The sequence below is a fragment of the Ambystoma mexicanum genome, chromosome 11, assembly GCF_040938575.1.
Source record: "Ambystoma mexicanum isolate Mex_15411 chromosome 11, UKY_AmexF1_1, whole genome shotgun sequence".
In the NCBI taxonomy this organism is placed as follows: Eukaryota; Metazoa; Chordata; class Amphibia; order Caudata; family Ambystomatidae; genus Ambystoma; species Ambystoma mexicanum.
Genome location: NC_090934.1, coordinates 1,471,378,963 through 1,471,400,191, shown reverse-complemented (window position 1 = coordinate 1,471,400,191; position 21,229 = coordinate 1,471,378,963). Strand labels below are relative to the sequence as shown.

Below are 21,229 nucleotides of genomic sequence, written 5' to 3'. Positions count from 1 at the left end.
ACTCTGAGACACTCCTAACTAGATAGGACTTTTAAAGTGTTAGGCTTCTGAGAAAAAAATTGCAAAGTATTTACTTACATTTATGTGGGATTTGTTTAATTTATTTTACCTGCAACAATTATTACTAAAGTATTTTACTTGCCTCTTGACTTGCCTAGTGCCATTCTCAGAGTATACAGAAGTGTGTTACTTACTGTGAATATGGTCTTGGTTTTTCTATATGCTTCTTGAATATTATAGTATTTACTTTTTAACCGCACCTTAGTGTGTATATAAAATAGAACATTATTTTTATAGAGCTCTTAGTGTGTCAGTGTTTCATTGGGCCTATGTTTGCACTCGAAGTACTTTGTACCACCTACAGGCCCTTTCTCCTCCTAAGATAAGCCTGGCTGCTCAGCCATCGCTACCAATATATTTGTGTGGTTCAGGCTTATACTAGTTGGAGCCCTGTGCCCCAAGCCTGAGTCTTCTCTAGTCCTATGTAAGGTGGACTTTTATAAAACTCCCTAACAGTCCTCAAGCATGTGCTGGTGCAACTTTATCCTTTCATTGAAATCTAGACTTGGAGGATTATCTTGGAGGATGACACGTGGGGAAATGATCATTTCGAGATGGGAAATCAGTGTGAAATGTTAGGCGGGTCATCTAAACAGAGCTATTTATAAGCCAGGCATATGTACATAGTTGTGTTTCGTTCATGTCTGTCAAAGCCAGTGGTCTCCCATCTCCCACCGCAAATTGTTATTCTGTCATCCACTTACAAGTGCTAGGCCCAGTAATATGCTCACTTTGCTGCCTTCTCCCAAAAACAATTGGGGCTTAATCCTCTTGTGAAACATATAGGGCCTCATTACACGGTAGGCGGTAAACCATGGTACTATTAGCACCATGGTTGTCGCCGGTACCATACCGGTACCACCATGGAGGAAAGGGAAATTACCACCCCATTCCAAGGTTGGCGGGGCGGTAATTCCCCCTTTCGCCATGGCCCTACCCCATTCCCATTTTTGCCCCAAAGGGCTCAATGGGAATGAGGGAAGGGGCTAATTACGTACCGCAAATTGCGGTACCGTAATTAGCACCAAGGTCCCTTTGTGGGGCCCAACTTTAACGGCTGGTCTACACCAGCCGTTAAGGTCGGGTCCCGCAAAGGGACCTCGTATTAAGACGGTAAGGGTTTACCGGTACCGGTGCCCTTACCGGTAAACCCTTACCGTCTACCGTGTAATGAGGCCCATAGAGAGAGTCCTTGTCTCCCAAGCCCAACCACAGCCCTTTGTGCAATGGTATTCGCAAGCAGCATAGGGTCAGGCTTGGGGTGCGGCGCCTAATAGTGGTTGATGGGGGACAGGAGAATTTTACAACCGTCCCTCAGAACCCCAGAAAGATGCCATGCCTCCAAGGTCAGTGTCCTTTTCATCCCATAATACTTACCGGCAGCCATACAGTTAAGGGCTGTATAGGCCAGTTTACTCCATAAAAATAGCCAAATACTCCCAAAAAATACAAATGGGGAGTAAAAATGCTCCCAACTAAAATAGGAAACACACACTTAGGAGCCTCCTCCCCTGCATTCACCCATACAGCTCCGTGGATATGTTTTGAAACAGACACGTCGGAACCTGTGCCCCTGCATTCACCCACACAACTGCGTGGATATGTTTGGAAACCGACACCTATGAGCCTGTGCACCTGCATGCACCCACACAGCTCTGTGGATATGTTTGGAGACAGACACATAGGAGCCCGCGCCCCTGCATTCACCCACACAGCTCTGTGGATATGTTTTGAAACAGACACGTAGGAGCCTGTGCCCCAGCATTCACCCACACAGCTCTGTGGATATGTTTTGAAACAGACACGTAGGAGCCTGTGCCCTTGCATTCACCCACTCAGCTCCGTGGATATGTTTGTAAACAGACACGTAGGAGCCTGTGCCCCTGCATTCACCCACACAGCTCAGTGGATATGTTTGGAAACAGACACGTAGGAGCCTGTGCCCCTGCATTCACTCACACAGGTCTGTGGATATTTTTGGAAACCGACACCTAGGAGCCTGTGCCCCTGCATAAACGCAGAACCACACAAAGAAGCCAAACTATTTTTTTGTCTAATCTGATGAGGTAAACATGTCTCCATTAATGTGCATGAGTAACTTGGTGGAAACAAATATTTATTGCAAAACCATTTTTATTTTATAATTAAAACATATTTTTACTCACTCACTCAATACTCCCGTTGGGAATAGAACTTACTTGTTTGCTCCCTAGAAACATTTTACTCTCAACTTTAAAAAATAGTGAGTAAAGTACTCCCACTTCAAAATCTTATCTGGAGCACTCACTGACTGTCTGCATAGAGAAGTGAGGCGGTGCACAGAAGGCTGCGTCCCAGCTCTACCTTCCTCTGACCCTCTGTAGTTCTCTGTTCCCAAATAGAGTATTAGTAAGGGCGAGAGCCAGAAAGGCTCTGTCAGTAGACACAGTTGGAGGAGGGAGAGCACTGCATGCGCTGGGTCACTCTGTCCTAGCTCTGCACTGGGCTTCCTAAGTAAACTATAACTCACTGTCCCACCCCTATTTCTCTTCCAATTTTCCCATCAGTATTTTCATGAAAAACATCTTCATGTGTTTATGCTGGAGCTTCTCCTCTTAGAATTCATATCATGTATCAAATCCTAGAATCTCTCTTCCTGTGAAGACAATTGATGTTTCGTGGAATTGTTTTCACTCAGAAATGCAATCCCCATGCCCTCGCTCGCCCCCATCCCCCCTCCCCGTCCCTACACTGTTCTTCCTAAGCACACTAGGAGCTTTCTGTTTGCAATCGTTGTACTTGTGTTTAATTTTATTTTATTTCGGGTGTTTGCGTAGTGGTACACAGAGCTTTAGAGGTGCTCAAGAGGCCTTCGTCCGTGGCTTTGGTAGCGCCTCCAGTTGCGTCAGTGCATGGTTTAAACATTAATAGGAAGATGTTTGCACAGCCCTCCGGTGAGGGCTCTGAAACTATCTGTCCAAAAGGTGAGACTGTGTCTCACCAAAAGAAAAGACCAGACTCAAAAGAGCTATTCATTATGCATCCCAATATTCATCTAGCACCTTCATCCAAAGCGCTGCTAGATGTGGCTGAGCAGTCAGTCTTACTTTCAAGGAGGGAGGAAGCCTACCAGTGAAAGTATCATTATTCCACACAGTTAACCTGCATCAAAAGGTTACTGAAAAATATTCACTTTTATTAAGTCACACATGTATATATTTATACATTGTGTTAGTCATAATTATATGCAGTAGTACCCTTTGGGAACACCACACACAATTAAGACTACAAGTAACAGTACAAATTCACCTTTGGTACAAGCCTGTACTACAGTGTTAAAGTGGTAGCAGTAGTGGAGCAGCCAGACGTATCTGAACAGTAAGTGAGCAGTATCAAATAGTTACACAAAGGACTGCAATTTCTATGAGTCAGGCAAACACTGTCTCAAGGTTTTCAAGTAAAAACGTATACATTTATTTCACTATTCAGTTGTATAACATTACACCATTATAAGCATTTTAAAAATCACACTCTGAATACACCACACCACTTCCCTTAAATCCCAGACAAGTTAAGCTGTCAAAATGAAGTGGGAACAAAATGGCACTCCAGCAGTTTAAAAGGGACGGAAAGACAAAAGTTATTAGAAATTAGATCAAACCAACAGGTAATTACTCAGGGCAGTTGAACAAGAGGAACTTCAGTGAGGAGATCCGATAGAAAAGGCTTAGGGCCAAAGTCAATGGGTCAAAAGACTTTTGCTCAAGATCACATAGTTCAGGGTACTTCGTGGCACGGTTTCTGGACGAGGTTGGTTTGTAGAAAAGTTAGTTTAAAAAGAAGAGAAGGACAAGCCATCGGATTGGAGAAAGATTTCACACACTTTCCCCGCGGCTGAACGAAATGAGCAACTGAGTTTGCACAGTACCTTAAAACGGAGAGGAAACTGTAACTGAGGCGGACGTTCCTGGTAGTTCTTGCAGGCTCACGGTTCCTGAAGCGACTGTCAGACTGATCAGAAGTAGGAAGACTGGAGGGTCCTGCACTACCCAGGGAAGACACCAGCAGCAGAGCCAACCAATGAATAAAAGGTGCGCTCCTTAAAACCCAAGCAGGGTCTGACCTTCCTGGCTAGTCGGCCCACTGTAGCTCTGCACAGCAAATTCGACCAGAGGAGGGGTCCTGGCTTGCAGTTTGGGCGAACTGGTTGGTCCCACCAGCTCAAAAGAAGAAGTTTCCTGGAGGATCATCTCTGTCGTCGGATTCTGGCGATTCGGACCTGCAGCAGGGTTTCACCGGGCGGTTCAGTCGTCGTAGGGGCCCTCTTCAGCCAGTTCCTCGTTGGTTCTTTCGTTCCAGTGGCGACTGTCTTTCCAGTCCCAGAGACCTGCTTTTTATGCAGTTTTCCTGCATTCATACATCCTGGCTGTCAATCACACAGCAGGGTGGCTGGCCTGGCAAGGCCAGTCCCCTTAGCCAATCAGAAAAGGGTGTGACTTTGGTTACCAAGGGAACCCATGGCAGGGGTCCGAAGACCCCTCCCTCACATCCTGCCTACCTAGACTTTCAGGCGCCTTAAGGAGGGCTTCTGTGCAGAAGCCCGTGAAAAGACAGCGAACAAAGGAATCATCCCCCGTTTGGCGCGCAGAGAAGAACCCAATAAAGACTTTAACAAAAAGAAATGGCGAATAAACCCAGCCAGACCCAAAATAAAATGTATTTGGTCAAGCGGGTTTATGTTCGAGGCTAATATAACAGCCTAAAACAATACCATGGTTATATAATATGACCACGGTAGAAAAGGTTGGCTAGTTACCACTGCCACCAGCCAAGTCTTAATGTAAGGGGAGCGAAACAGTTCTCGAAGAGACACAGACAAAAAGGGATAAGAATTAACCCCTTCCAATACTCCATGTAAAATGGGTGTACTAGGTCTGTAGTTTAATGAGACTACATAAAGTTAATGGCAACTTTACATGTTTCTGGAAGACAGCAGTCAGTCCCAGAAAAATGGAGTCGGAGGGAAGTCTAAAAGACAACCCTGTGTCACTGCCCTGAAGGTGCTGTGTAACACACACAAACATGCTCCAGAGCCCAAGATCACACAAATGGTAAAAACACACACAGCAAAACACATGTAAGAGTGGGAAAAAAGGCTCACACTCTTACCAGGTGAAAACAATAAATCCTAGAAATCCAGCAAAGCTGCTGAGGGGACTCGATAGGTGAGGGAAATTAGCTATTTATGAGAATTCTCCCTAACACATAGTATAAACACAGAGTAAATAAATGGTCAGATAAGACCCAACCGACTCCTAAACTACAGTTGTTGCGGTCTACCTGGTGATGGGCACGGCACGTGGCTAAGGGGTGAATATGAAAGGGCACCCTAGATATTAAAAACGCACATTAATTCAGTCCTAATCCGTGTCCAAGAAGCCAACACATAAGAAAAGTAGCAGTAATCCCTGTACCTCTAGTGCTTAGTAACATTAATGTGCACCATAACTATAGTACCTGGAAGGAGGAGGAAAGGGTTAATACTTCAGAACGAAAGGCCAATGTCGACCAAAGAACCGGATGCAATTAGACCAGAAGGGCATATTATACTCACAGGAAAATAGATATATTAAAAATGGACTTTCTACATGGTAACCGCAGGTTTTCCATAGGAAGGAGTGTAATAGCAGACAATTAAACCTCAGTGCTACCTGCTGACCGTCTAGCCTTTTTCTGTGTTGGCATATTTCGCCCTGATTACGAGGGTATTAATGCGCACTTTTTAAAAAATAATGTTATTATTCACGGCTCCCTTTCCTCGTCACCCTTAGGCCTGTGTTGTGCTTATCACCAGGAAGAGACTACACCTGTAGTGTAGGAGTGGATAAGGTCTTAACTGGACAGTTCCGTCTTATAAATGCTGTGTGTTTATACATAAACTCCCTCTCCCCAATGCTCCAGAAGGAACAGCCTGCAGTGCTCTGTGGATCTGTTAAACACATATTTATACATCCCCCCCTAGTGACCCCATAGTAGAGGTTGTGTTTTAGGATAGGAACCAATGGAAGACACTTCCATGCAAGGTCAACTGAAAGATAATCTGTGTTAGGCTCGTGCCTTGGGTTCACTGGTGCCAATCGGTTTCTAGAGCAAAAAGGCTTTTACTTACAAATCAAATTGAAGGATATATATTTTTTTCTTTTTGGTTTCTTTCTTGTTTTGTCAATTATTTTTTGTGTTGACGGGCACCTTTTTAATGTCATTCGACTCAGTCTTCTGTTATGAGATTGTCAAATCATTTTCTACTATATATATTTGCATGTGTTCTGGGTTTGCAATGCAGATGTACTGTTTTCCTATTTCACTTCGTCAATTTGCTGTTTATTATTCAGACATGTTCTGTATCCTTGCATTCTAGATTGGCAGTCGGAGCAGTGTTTACTCGCCTGAGACCAGTGTACGCAAAACTGGCTCCTATATTTATGAGGAGTTCATGCCAACCGATGGAACGGATGTCAAGGTAGGGTTGAGGAGACTGCCATGCCTCAGGTGGTTCTCTAAAACATCTGTTTTGGAACCGACAGCTCATGGATTGCACTTATTCAAGGTTCTAGATGAATTTGGTTTGCTCTTTGCTCTGAACCCGAGGTGGCTTTTGTATCTAGGCAAGAGAATGTTGGGACAAGTACTAAAAAACGAATGCACTGTTGGCGTCTCATTGTTTATAAATTGAACACTCCCAGGAAGGCTACTGTACAAGGAAAATCTTCAACAAAATTGGAAACCTAGCGGGCAGGGATGGGGGGGGGGCTGATTGGTCTCAATTGCTCTTCAGGAGCGAACACAGATGGATTTTTAGACTAACCACAGACAAAGATGTCCTAAGTGAAGCCATTCAACGGCACTTCCTTGTCCCCGGTAATAAGAATGGTCATTCTGTCTAATAGAGCTACAGTGGAAGACTTAAAATGGCAACCCTAGGTAAAAGGTTAGTGAGAGTGCACCAAAACAGGAAAAAGGAAAGAACAGATGGGGCTATTGTTATATAGTTTGGTTTTATGAAAGGTTTTTGTTTTTGCTGCATTGTCTTCTTTGACATCAATGGAACCCCCCATCGCCATCGTTTTGCTATTGTTTGATTCCCCTCCAGACCTTTTGGAGGTAAGTAAAGCCTTTTTGATTTACTACCTTTGCTTAGCTCATCTATTTAGGGGGCACTTGTCAGTCCCTAAGGCTACGGGGGCTGGAAGGATAACTATGAAGCAACGTACTTGTCTCAGGAACAAGACGCCGAGCAGCAGGGGTTTGATACCCGGTCCTGTGTTTAGAGGCAGGAGTCGGGCATGAAGTGTGACATAAAGAAAAACATTGAAATGTAGTTTTTGACCATTGCAAGAGCAGTCGGTTTCTCTTTGTGAGATTCCTTGTTGTTTTAAAGCTGCTCTAATCCCTGTACAGGGATGTGCGGCAGGGGTAGTTAGTATCCCTTTTTTTCTTCTTTTAGTAACACTTCTGTTAGTTTTGTGATGTGCCCAAGACTGGCTGGTGGCAGCAGATATTTTTCTGTCGTGTATTTTGTTTTTGCTGTTTCCTCTTGTGCATTTTACTACATAATGCCATTTGAAGTTCCATATACTCAAAATTGCAATGCCATGCCTTTTTAGCTCTGTCCTTTGGCCTTCATCCCACCCTCTCAGGTCAGGAAATGCCATATACGCATACTCCTTTGATGGACAAAGCCTCCACCTCTCCGGGCACAGTGGCGGTGCAAGAGAATTGGCCATATGCTGCGGGTTGGGACTGTTTTGTCCCAACCCCCACTCTGGCCAGGGTTATGTCTGTTGCTGGGCCAATGTGAAGGAAATGGCTGTCCAGTATTGGACAGTGCTTGCCAGTGTGAATGGAGCAGAGGTTTACCATTGGTGGGCTAGGAGTGACGGCCCTAGATGCAATTTAGGATAGAAAGAGGACATCTCGTTGGAGCCAAGACCCCTGTTAATTGATGCAGGCCGCTGGATACCCAAGACTGACCAGTGAAGGCTTCTAGCGTTGCCTCCAGCCAAGTCCACTTGAATCCCTGCCTAGATTGTTCTCCTGAAGACCTGTGATGGTGCTTTAACTCTTGGGGTGGCAGTGCAGTTTGGGCCCCTACTTGCCCATCCTGCCCTCCAGAGCCTTCGTAAGGACATCTGCAGTACATCTTTTGCCATTCTGAGTTTTGTCATCAGAGCTGGGATCAACTATCCTTGTGTCCAGAACCTGTGTCCTCACATCAGATGTGTCCCAGGGCCACCCTGTGGGTAGCCCCTCCACTGACCGGAGCTCTCCTCTCTGACACTAGAGTCGCTGTCCTGAGCTGGAGCTTGAGACACTGCAGATCCTTGACCAGTGGCCCAAGAACATTGTTGCTGTTAAGACCATTTTTCGAAGTCCAACTAAGGGCTTAGTAAAACCATTCAACTGAGGCAGTACAAGAATCCACTCTTAGTATAAGGCTGTACCACATGAGTATATGGTAGCGTAGGAAAGAGCAGCCAGACTTATTTTAGGAGGGAGAGAAGGCTGTAGGAAGGCACAAAGAACTTGTAACATACAAATGGTCCAAAGAAACACTTACACCCAGAAGTATTATGAAGAATAAAGATTTGTTATAAATACAAGTAGGTCAAGGTAAATCCTGGTGTAAGTACTTTGTCAAAGAACAATGAACACGTTCAAAACCCTCAACACAATGCTTAGGGTACACAGACCACAGCATAGACCTTCGTCAGAACCACTAACAGCATTTCTAGGCAAGCCAGACCTAATCATACACGTTTAGAATACAACACACCTATTCAGGGGGGGTAAACCCGCAAGTTACTTTTAGATTACTTACAGTAATTCAAGGGTAATAGACCATGTCAGTCATGCACTGACACTCAGTCAGGAAATCGCTTAGTAAACCAACCCTGTTACCAGGATGCTTTTCTGAATAGCGGAACACAAATTCATGGAACAATATAAGCCTATAACTACATTCAGGATAACTCTCAGGTATACCAGCTGAGTAAGACCTACTGCTGTAATAAACTATTACTGTTGCTTTTCAGGTCAGTGTAAGACAGATTGAGAAAAGCAATAACTAACCTATTTTAGGATGGCACAAGGCAGACCAAGGTTAGTAAAACCCACAATACACTTATTAAGAACTACACGGAGCTACTCAAGGTAAGTAAGACCCAAGGTAGACTTATTCTAGACAAGCTCTACGGCAGGCCAGGGGAAGCAATTCCCAGTTGGTAAACATATACACTTTTATTCTGAAAGAATTTGTTAGGTAAAGCCAACAGCATTACTCTTTGGAAGAGGGGGACCCAAATCACAAGTGAGTAAAATACCCTTCTATATACTCTTAAGAAGGGCAAAACACATTCAGAGTAAGTAAGAACTTTTGTAACTGCTCATATTTCAGAGGTATAGTTCCAACCAACTCTTTCACAAGTAACTTTTAAACACTTATTATTCTTTTCAAGGCAGAATCCTTTTCTTACCCGGTCCTTCCCTAGTGTTTTGCAGAAGTTAACTCAGAGGCAGAAGAGGGACCCTATTGGTCTAGATGCCAGCTGTAGGCAGGGGGTATTACCCAAATTGACCTTTTACTATTGACCTTTTGCACAATTGACCTAATTATAGAGGTCCTAATTGACCTTCTGCACAATTGACCTTCATATTATTTTAGTTATGTTATATATGATTTGGGTTGGTTTTGGATTATAAATAATATAAGGGGATTGGGTGGTGGGTTGCAGGGGGTTTTGGATTGGGTGGTGGTTGCGGGGGGTTTCCCCCCACATATATGTCCTAATTGACCTTCTACATTAGGTCAATTCTCCCGAGGTCAATTGTGAAAACGTCGATTAGTATACAACCAGGCAGGGTGATATAGGTGTCAGATGCAGGAAGAGCCAGGGTTCCTGCAGAAGTCTTCACGTAGTTTGCTTTAGAGTTAGTTAGGGTCCAGGGACTTCAGAGAAGATAGCCTAGGAGGATTCCAGCAGTGGGCCTGTGCTGTGTGAACTGGATGAAGAGACTCCCAATCACATGAATCACCCCCAATGCGTCACACGAATCACAAAAGGCTGAAGGTAAGTAATAGCCCAGCTGACACAGTGCCTCGGCACAGAAGAAGAGCTTGCAGCAGGACGTCTTCAGGATCTGCAGCCAAAACCCTGGTTGATTAATTCCTTGTCAAGAAGGCTGAAGACCGGACACTGGAAGGGAATTTCCAGCAGGGATCAACACGCAAGACTCCAGGAAATAGTTTCTTCGTGGCTGGATGTGGTTCCGTGGTTTCAGGAGCCCCGAGAAGACTGAATGTCGCTAATCGGGTCTATCACTCTGGTGAGGGGACTTCAAGGACTCAAATCGGGTCTCTGGGAGCCAGGAGGAGGACACCAACATTTCAGACGGCTTTGGACCTCGACAGACCATGCACTGCACAATGGCTTGAGGTCCCAGGGTATTGTGGTATTGCAGCCCAGCAAGGTGCAGCACGCTGTGGGATGGCTAAAAATGCAGGTTGTATTCAGACTAGTGTATCCCACCAGCCAATGGGTAGGCAACATTGTGTTCGGGACCCCCAGGTTGATTGGAAGGAAGCGTTACAGCAGGCTCCAGTTACACAGCAGGCTCCCCGGTTGCTGGAAATCGCTACAGTCTTTTTATCTTCCTCTTCGGTTTAAGTTCCACTCATCGACTTGTCTGCAGCTTCCAGGTTTGGAATATTTAACAGGAACTACAGCACAACTTCTGCAATCTCCCCCCGCATTGAAACACTTGTGTATACGCGTACTATAAATGCCATATCATATCATACTTAAAGGCATGGTCTAGTAAAAAAATGTATTTAAAAAATAGATAGGCAACATAAAAAAAAATACTAGCATTCTCTTTTTTAAAACTTCCTATGTAAAATTTTGAGCTATTCAAGCTCAAAATTCGCAAAAGCAAGCACATGGCCGCATCCATTTTGTGAAATGGATGCCCTCCTGTGCTGGCTTTTGCTTTTCCGGCACTAATGAAGGAAAAGCCAGCCAGCTTTAGTAAACAAAAGCTACCGCTGGGTGGCTTTCCCTTCATTAGTGCTGTACGCGGAGGACGGGGACCGGAGACCAGAGCAGGAAAGCTGCAGCTGAATCTCGGTAAGTGCTATCTATTTAAAAAAAATAAGCACTAGCTGCAGTTTTTTTTCTAAGTTTTCTGGGCTGGAGGAGCCCGGAAAACTTAGAAATAAAACCGCAGCTTTAAAAACGTTGTATTTATGTTTGCGGTCGCTTTTGAAGTGACTGCAAACATAAATACAACATTATTGTGTTGAAAAACCGCAGTGTTTTCCAACACAACCGCGTTGTTTCTGCCTGAATCTGCTTTCCCATTTGGGGCTCTCGGGCTCCCCGAGAGCCCCAAATGGGAAAGCAGATTCAGGCAGACACAACGCAGCATTTAGCATTTCCCATTTGGGGCTCTCGGGCTCCCCACGGGGAGCCCGAGAGCCCCAAATGGGAAATCAGCTGTAGGCAGAAACACTACGCGGCATGTAAACACAACCGCGTTGTGTTTCTGCCTGCTGTGGCTTTCACTTTGGGTCTCCGGTGCTCCCCTGGGAGCACCGGAGACCCAAAGTGATAGCCACAGCAGGCAGAAACACAACGCGGTTGTGTTGGAAAATGCTGCGGTTTTTCTTTCCGAGTTTCTCAGGCTCGTCCGAGCCGGAGGAGCGTGAGAAACTTGGAAAGAAAAACCGCAGCGTTTTCCAACACAATAACGTTGTATTTATGTTTGCGGTCGCTTCAAAAGCGACGGCAAACATAAATACAACGTTTTTAAAGCTGCGGTTTTATTTCTAAGTTTCCCGGGCTCCTCCAGCCCAGAAAACTTAGAAAAAAAAACACAGCTAGTGCTTATTTTTAAAAAAAAATAAATAGCACTTACCGAGATTCAGCTGCAGCTTTCCTGCTCTGGTCTCCGGTCCCCGTCCTCCGGGTACAGCACTAATGAAGGGAAAGCCACCCAGCGGTAGCTTTTGTTTACTACAGCTGGCTGGCTTTTCCTTCATTACTGCCGCAAAAGCCAGCACAGGAGGGCATCCATTTCACAAAATGGATGCGCCCATGTGCTTGCTTTTGCGAATTTTGAGCTTGAATAGCTCAAAATTTTACATAGGAAGTTTAAAAAAAGAGAATGCTAGTATTTTTTTTTATGTTGCCTATCTATTTTTTAAATAAAATTTTTTACTAGACCATGCCTTTAAAGGGGCGGTCTGGATGTCTATTCAGGACAGCTAGCCCCGCACTGGGAGTTGGTTCCTTTCAGGCAAGGTGAAAGTCAAAGGGCTGCAGAGTTTTGGACTCCTCCCTCATTTTCTGCCTTCTAATACACACTGGAGCCTGGGCGGGGAATCCAAAGGATTCCCGGCAAAGACAAAACTTCCACTGAGGTCGTTCCCACCTAGAATGGCATGGGAAGACCTGGGAAACAACAAGCACAAAAGAAATGGCGAAAAAAGTAGCCCACCATTTTAGCAAAACAGTGGCCCTTCTGTACGTTACAGAGGCTGAATTAACAGCTTATGACTAAAAGTCATAAAGGTAAAACCACTGCCACCAGCCATTCATGTAAACTCGCATTTGTAACAAAAGGTTACCAGGTAAATATACCCCCAGCACTCCACATAAGGTGGGGGTGTGCTGGCTCACATTCAAAATGTAAAGGGGATGAAAATCCCTCTTTACTACTTGGGAACAGTAGTTGACCCAAGTACATAAAAGATAAATTAACAGGGGAGCCCGAAGGGGCCACCCAGCCTAAGCCCAAAAGTTATAGGAAACTATAACTCCAGCCATACACTATGGAGAGACATAAAAAGGTCACCTATAAAAAGAGTAAAAGACTAGGTGAGAGGGGGAAAAGATTCAAAGTGTGTGTGTGTGTGTGTGTGTGTGTGTGTGTGTGATCATGTGATACCTGCTTAGTGTGTTAAAGCCTAATGAATAGTATATGTTTATACTCCTGTGTGGAACTTTATGTCTTGGCGGTCTGTCTCTAAGTGTTGTTAATTGCTGCATGTGCACACCTTCCCCTAATCTTCTAAATCTGCCTTACTGCTAGGCCTATTCTACCTTGAGAGAGTTTGGCAAGGCTCAGTGTGAAAAGAACTTCCACATCAGAATCCTCCCCCAGGTCTAGTACAGAAAATCCCTCCTAACCGTGACCATTATACGCTGCTGCACAGGAATAAGAGATCCATAACAATTATATGTGGACATTAATGAAATTATAGGACCTGTCACTTGATATCACAGGACCGAACACTAAATTGCTGCGCTATTCAAATTCAGTCAGTACTCCACAGTTGCCTTTTGTTTGTATAACACAATATAATCATTTGCTTGAACTGCTGGAAATTAGTCATTTTAACCAGGTGCTGGCAACTAAATCTTTGAATACCTAGTTATACAGCTGAACAGCCCTGTAGTGTATTCATAATAGAGGACAACACATTCAAATGTCTGTAGTGGCAGATCAGCGACTAAAATGATATTCTCAGTTACCGGAAAGCACCAGACCCTGTGATTTTATAGGGCTGCTTATTTGAAATGTGGCGATTGGTTTACTTGGAGGGAGCTATTAAATTAATGGCATTTGTAGATTCATAGATTTATATTACATTTCCTGGAAGGATCGGTTGTTTAAATCATATTTTGATTTGATTTTGATATTTATTCTTGTATCTTTGTCAACACTTTGATCATTACTTTTTTTCTTTCATCGCCCTCTTTTGCAATGTCATCTAACTGCTGTTTGCCAGAATATATCTTACCTGAATTAGAAGGTGAACTTCTTGCCAGGAAAACATTCTGATCGATGTATTCTAGGAGCTTCGCACTGTGTGTGTGTCAAGGAGTGGCCTAACCTGTGCCTTTCTTCAGGTGTACACAGTGGGGCCTGATTATGCACATGCTGAGGCCCGCAAGTCGCCTGCTTTGGATGGCAAAGTGGAGCGAGACAGTGAGGGCAAGGAGATCCGTTACCCTGTCATGCTAACAGCGATGGAGAAATTGGTTGCTCGGAAAGTTTGCCTTGCATTTAAGGTAGGTGTTCTTCCGTCTGTAATTAAACTAACAATAACTGAACAGCCAAATGTTCAAATCACTCTTACGTACCCTACCAGCATGAGTTTTTTGACCATACACCCCCACCTTCATCACTTGTCCAAGCAAGGTCAACATTACATTGTTCAAGTCATGAAATGTTCGAACAGAGCCCTGGAACCGCATCAAGTAGAAATACATGCAATCACAGGCAAAGTGTATAGTCCAAAGTCATGGTCAACTGATGCTCTTGATTGCTTTTCTAGCATATTCATATGTTTGGAGCTGTTGCGGATCATTGACTGGTATGGCTTCAGCGCAAGATACATCCCTCCTGTTTGTCCTATTGTCTAATGCTCGTTCACTGGTACAGCATAAATTGGGTATCTTTGGCAAGCTTTGGGACAAGTGTACTGATTTCCAGGTTATTACTGAAGCTTGGTTTAGGGAGAGCTCGGCTCCTGATATTTACCATGCCAATCCGGAGCCTACTCTGTTCTGCACAAGGATAGGGACTCTCTTCATCCTGGGGGCGGGATGCGTTGGTTTGAAAAAAATCTGTGAAATGTTCCTCTATACCAATTGAACACAGTTTTCAAATTGAGTCGCTGTTTGTACGCCTCTTTTTCCCATACTGTGACCATTTACGATACAATATGATACAATATTATATGATATGGCATTTATAACGTGCCTGTACACAAGTGTTTCTAGGCGTGACAAGATAAGGCGGGGGAAACAAAGGGAGGACAAACAACGATCTTACTGGGCCTAGTCTCGTTCAGATCGCGCAAGTGCAGGGAAGAAGGAGGGGAGACGTGCAGAGGGTGGGGGGATGATGGAGAAGTGCGGGACAGAAAAACATGAGTGCAGCTGTTAAGGAGAATTCTCAGAAATGTGCTAATTCCCCCAACCTTAGAGACCCCCAGCAATTTAGCTGGATTTTGAGGACTTCATTGTTTTAACCTGGAGAGAGTGAGACCCTTGTTCCCACTCTCTCATGTATTTCGATGTGATTTTGTACACTGTTTCTTTTGGTTGTGGAGTCTGACAAACTCCATAGGCATCATCTTTTACATTGGGTCATACATCACCTTCAGTGCAGTGGCCCAGGGAAGTCTTTCAAATTTCCCAAAGGTTTAAATACCGTCTCTTGGATAAACTACTGTTTCCAAGAGCAGTAAAGTGGAATTGACTTTGCTGGAGGGGTTACCTAGTATCCCCTTTGTCTAGCTTCTCATTTAAAAAATGTCATGTTACCCTTTCCTCACTGAATAGCTGGTGGCAGTGATTTCGTTTTTAACTACCGTGGTGTGCACTTACTGTGGGCTGCGTTCGCAGCTGCAGTATAGCACGCAGGGGTGCCCTTTTTGTCAAAATGGCCCGGTCTTCTTTTTACGCCATTTCTTTTGGAAAGGTCCTTCTAGAGTTTCTCTGTGTGCCAAACCAGGTTTAGTCCCATTGTCCGCTTTGCCTTTGGCGGGATTCACAAGTGAAGCCTGCCTCTGGCTCCAGGGTGTCTGGGATAGGCAGGAAGTGAGGGAGGTGCCCGAAACTCCCTGTGCTTAGTCTCCTAGGACACCCAAATGCACTCTGTGGTGATTGGCCGGCTGACTGTCCGGCAAGGACAGCCAACCTGCTGAGTGACTGACCGCTATGCTGGAATGAATGGGAGAGAAATTAATAAAGGCAAGGCTTTTGGCTTGGCAGACAGTCGACCACTGGACGAAGGAACCGAAGAAGAACTTGAAGAGGACGCCTGCTGCAACTCGTGGACCGTTGGTTTGCCCAAAGAAGCCCTGCTGCAGTGCTGAAACGCCAAGTTCGCATCGACAGAGAAGCCCCTGCAAGGACGACTTCTCCCCTTGAGTTGGTGGGACCAATCAACTCCAAAGTAAGCCACCTGGAAATCCATCTCGGAGCTGGTTGAATTTCCAGAGTTGCTGTGATTGTGTACATTGCTTTTAAGCTGGCCAAGAGCTCCAGGAATATCATCCAGACTCCCAGGAAGCAGGACTGACCAAGCCTGAGCCCCCTCAACAGAGTGCGGGACCACAGAAGCAAGGAAAGTCCATCTCGACAGCCAGGAAACGGACGCTAAAATACTGAACAGCCACTGAAAATGAAGTTTGCCGGTTGCGGGTTCTTGACCGTCCCAGTGCATTACAGGAGTCTCCCGACGTACTCGTGACTGAGGCCCAGGAACAGTGATACGTGTAGGAACAGGAATCATCCGCTGCATCTTTTCTTCATTTTATAGGTACTGTACAAAGTCTGAGAGAACTTACCTCTTGCTGTAGAGTTGCTTGCAGCTTCTATCACTCACAAGTCTAATAGTCCGCTTGTGGCCCTAGATTTGATTTTTCTTTTCTTCAAAGACTTCTAAAACATTGTGCAAATACTTTTCCATTTACCTACCAAAGGTGCTGAATCCTATATAAGACATTTGCCCATTGACTTTGGCTTAGCCTATTGCACTGAATGACTCTTTCTGGGGGGATCCAAAAGTATCTGCCTGCTTAAGAATATTTGTTGTCTCTTGTATGTTCTAAGTACTCTTTTCCTTTTGACTTATTACCATATGATTCTAAATTCAACAGTGATATATTAATGTCCCCAGCACCCTAGCAATTGAAGTCACCTGAGGGTGTAGGTAGTGTCTGTGTGCCATTCCAAAATCTACTGTTCTGATGTTTGTCAATCTGCTTAGAATCACATGCGGTGCATAGTCCAACATCCAGTGGTAACCTCAGAGTATTGCATCTTGTCTTTTGAGAATCGAAAGGGGACGTCGACATGGGCTTGCCTGTAACACTATCCCTACGTGATGTGTAGTGTACCCAAGATCCCTCGCGCGTCGAGGTCCCTCAGATAGTTTTTTCCCGCCCAGATAACTGGTTGCCCTTATGCGTAGTTCGTAAAGAACATTGCTATTGTCAAACGACCTTTGGTCTAATTATTCTATAGAAATATTCATTATCACCCCTTCCATCCCTTGTCTGGACGGCTGTTCCCGTTTCCGCCGAAGACCTGCGAGATTCGACGGAAGGTGATCCTGTTGGCGTTGCCGACCACGTGGCCAGGCCTTTCGCCGGCCTATACAGTAGGGAGAGTGGGGTTGGGGTGGACATTTTCAAACTGAAAATGCCTTTCCCTTTCTTCCTTCTTTCCCAGTTGGTCTTAGTCACTCTGTGTAGCCTCCGCTATGGAGCGGACTCCTTTTATATATTTCCCTTTTTGTAAGAGCAAATTCCCATGGAAGGATAAGCACAGACGGTCTAACCGGTGCTTGCCGCTCGATCATAAAGTGTAAGGGTGTGTGGCCTGTAAGCTCCTCTGCCCCAAGACTTTGATGGAGCGTAGAGTAAAATGGTGGGCGGCCTATGGTATGTCCAAGGCTGGGACTTCTTCCACTGCCACTGCTACCGAATGTGATGACGGCGAGAGTGACTATCAGGCCTCCTAACCGTAGGTTGTTGACCTTTTGATGGAGCGCTCGTGTTCCGTATTGTCTGTCCCCAGCCTCGATAAGCACAGCGTAAGCCCTGCTATGGAGAAGTCACACCCCGGTGACAAAGACAGACACGTGCATGACACTAGGCACACAACCCCTCGCCTTACTTCGACTACGTTGAAAAAGACTTTGGCGCCAACAGGTGCACCAGTACTTCCGGTGATACCCACCAATCAGCGAGATCGGCAGCCCTCCCCTTATGCGTGCCTAGCGACTGGGCAATCCAATACAAAGGGCGCTACCCCCAAAACACATAGTTCCGTCAACATGCACCACAGGAAAGCGTACGGCGATAACAAACATAGGACTCAAGATAAGGCCTTACCATTGCCAAAAGTTGGCTGATAGGGGCAAGGCCCCGATTCCGCAGAAACAGACTCCCTTACAATCGTTAGATGTACCTACGCGCCTCCCGACTGGTGAGGATGGCGAGGTCAGCCTGGCAAGGATTGTGGCTGCCGATTCCCATAAACGGCAGGCTAGGGACGCTCAGAAAATCTCCAAAAGACCTAAAGATCCGTCGAGATCTAAGGATAGCATTCAGAAGTTGAGGGAGGGGCACACGGAGACCCCGCCAGAAGAATTCTCTGAGGGAGAGGAAGGACTTTCTTTGACGCTAAGGCACAGAGCTCTACGTTTTTTGACGGAAGAGAGTGCTGGGAACACTTTTTCGATGGAAGACTATGAGTGAGACTTTTCCACCCCTAGACCATTCTAGATCGTCAGTCTGGACTAGGGAAAAGTTTGAGGACTGCATGGAGAGGCTGGAAAAGCTGTTTCACGTGCAGAACAACCTACACCAAGAAGGCCAAGGGAGGAAAGCCCTGCTGACCCTAGATCTAAATTTTCAAGGCTTTTTGACCCCTCTTTAGAAGAGGACATATATAATTATGACCTTACTGAAGAAAACTTTCTACCAGTTAAGGTACAGGAGAATACCTTTTATAACGAGGAGGAACATGAGCCCATTGGAGGTGAGCCCATTGAGGATGATCCTATTGAAGGCTGAGGGGAGGAACCAGATATGGGTGACTCTCAACCATGGCAGTCCCCAGAGCCACAAGAACCAGACCCAGATATTCTGTCCTTGGACTCTCCTCAGAACACCCATACAAGGAATCCTTCTCCTATTGATGATCAACTAACATTTAATGTAAGGCTACGTACAGCAGCTGATCACTTTAAAATTGCCACTGAAGAGGCAGCACCTCAAGCCGACTTCGTTGAGGATATTCTTAAAGAGAAGCCGCCAACCAGCCAAGCCATCCCCTCTACTGAATTCGATAAAAAAACGTCTTGCTCCATCCTTGTCTACAGCAGCTCTTACGAGAGGTGTAAACCCAAGAATTGAAAAACTCTCCCGCCCCTCTCCATCCGACCCCACTATATATTAGAGGTCATTCTACCCCAGAATCTTTGGTAGTCACTACCACAAGGAAAAGAGCAGGGGTTCCTTTATCAACAGGCGAGGCTCCCCCTGACAATGAAGGGAAAAGACGTTATGCCCTGGGTAAGAGGGTTACCCCCGCATTAGCATACTCCATCCGTATCGCCAATAACACTACTCTATTGGGCAGTTCCGCAGATGCGCAATGGGCTTTAATACAAGAAGGCCTACAAGAGGCTCCAGCGCCTCTACGGACCCGCCTACTTACCACAGTCTCTGAAGGTAGGCAAGTTAACCAAAGTATTTTAAAGAACACTTTGGGATTCGGCCGAGACAGCCAGCCGAGCCCTCGCTCAGGGCATTCTCCTCAAAAGACATGCGTGGCTTCGTAATTCAGGGTTTAAACCTGAAATGCAAGCATCTCTTATAAACAAACGTGTGGAAGAATCCAACTTGTTTGGATAGGCGGTCGATGAGGCCTTAGAGACCGTGAAACAAGAACATGAAACCCTAAAGAATTTGGACCAAATTACTCGGAGACCTTCCCCAAGGCGAGGATTTGGAAACAGAAGGTTTTTTCGTGGCCAATGATCCACTCTCCAACAATACCCTTCAGGAAACAACTGGAACTCTCCACAGGGAACCAATACTTACAATACCCTGTACCCCCAAAGGAGACAGCAGCGTGGTAAGGGAAGAGGCAGGAACCCGACCCCCAGAGGTTCTCCTGCCTCAAGCTCCAAATGACTCGAAGATTCGGGTCCCCTCCAATGCCTCTCCGGTTGGGGGCTGGCTGACGTCATTCCTGAAAGCATGGGAGGGAATAACCACAGACCAGTGGGTGCTAAAAACCATAGCCCACGGGTACTGTGTAGAGTTCAACCAATCCCCAAAATACAGACCTCCACGTCAACGAAGACTAACACCAGAACATCGTTGCATACTTCTTCAAGAAGTCGAGATACTGGAACAAAAAGGAGCCATAGAGATCGTACCTCTATCACAGAAAAAGGAGGGTATTTATTCAGTGTACTTCCTTGTACCCAAAAAGGATCTAACCATGCATCCTGTTCTAGATCTGCGCCCAGCGAACAAGTTTGTAAAACTACAGAAATTTCGCATGGTCACCCTGCAGGAAGTAATTCCTCTGCTCACACAGGGGGATTACATGGCAACTCTTGATATGAAAGATGCATACTTTCATATTTCGATGTTGCCAGCACATAGAAAGTACCTCCAGTTTGTGATAGAAAACAAACATTATCAGTTCAAGGTACTACCCTTCGGCATAGCATCTGCGCCAAGGGTATTTACGAAGGTACTAGCAGTAGCAGCAGCACACCTGCGCAGGCAATCCATTCCAGTTTATCCTTACCTAGGCGACTGGCTCATAACAAGGGACTCCTACGAAACAAGTCTGTCAAATACCCAAAAGACGATAGATGTTTTATTCAGCCTGGGTTTCTCCATCAACGAGAAGAAATCCAGCTTAGACCCCAATCAAGTCAAACAATTCCTAGTGGCTCTAATTCGAACAAAGGACAGCCTCGTCTTCCCCTCCAACTAGAGGGTTCAAAGCATGCCGTTTCAAATCCCTCACTATGTAGCCAGTCGAGAGGTAACAGTACACAAGGCTATGTGTCTGCTGGGAATGGTGGCGTCATGTATCTACTTAGTTCCTCACGCGCACCTGCGCATGCGCCAATGCAAGAGTGGCTAAGCAACCAGTGATGTCAGGCCAGCGGACAGTGGGACGATTTAGTAGTGGTCTCGCCGGCCCTAGTTCTCTCGCTACAGTGTTGGTCGAGGGAAAACCTCTTGAAAGGGAAATCCTTCACCACCCCCGCAGTTGAAGCCACTCTAACTACGGATGCCTCCCTTACAGGGTGGGGAGCCCACCTGCTCCAGCAGACAGCAAGCGGAGTGTGGTCGCCAGACATAGCGTCCAACCACATAAACCTGCTGGAACTGTTGGCAGTGTTCAAAGCACTGAAAGTGTTTGAAACACATCTACAGGGAAAGACTATACTGATCCTCACAGACAGCACCTCGGCCATGTACTATCTGAACAAACCGGGAGGCACTCGTTCTCCAGGGCTGTCCAAACTGTCCCAGAATATTTGAAAGTGGGCTCTCAAACGCAACAAGTTCCTGTTA

The 21,229-nt window shown here is 45.6% G+C and overlaps 1 protein-coding gene across 14 annotated transcripts in view; it reads left to right on the top strand.

Annotated features, from left to right (window-relative positions):
- Positions 1-21,229, top strand: part of PPIP5K1 (diphosphoinositol pentakisphosphate kinase 1) — a 1,113,174-nt gene that overhangs the window by 297,567 nt on the left and 794,378 nt on the right. For all 14 annotated transcript variants that reach the window (XM_069625171.1, XM_069625166.1, XM_069625170.1 and 11 more), the window contains exons 7-8: positions 6,458-6,559; positions 14,010-14,171. In XM_069625171.1, the coding sequence (XP_069481272.1) occupies positions 6,458-6,559; positions 14,010-14,171 (264 nt within the window). The remainder of the gene's footprint in view (positions 1-6,457; positions 6,560-14,009; positions 14,172-21,229) is intronic.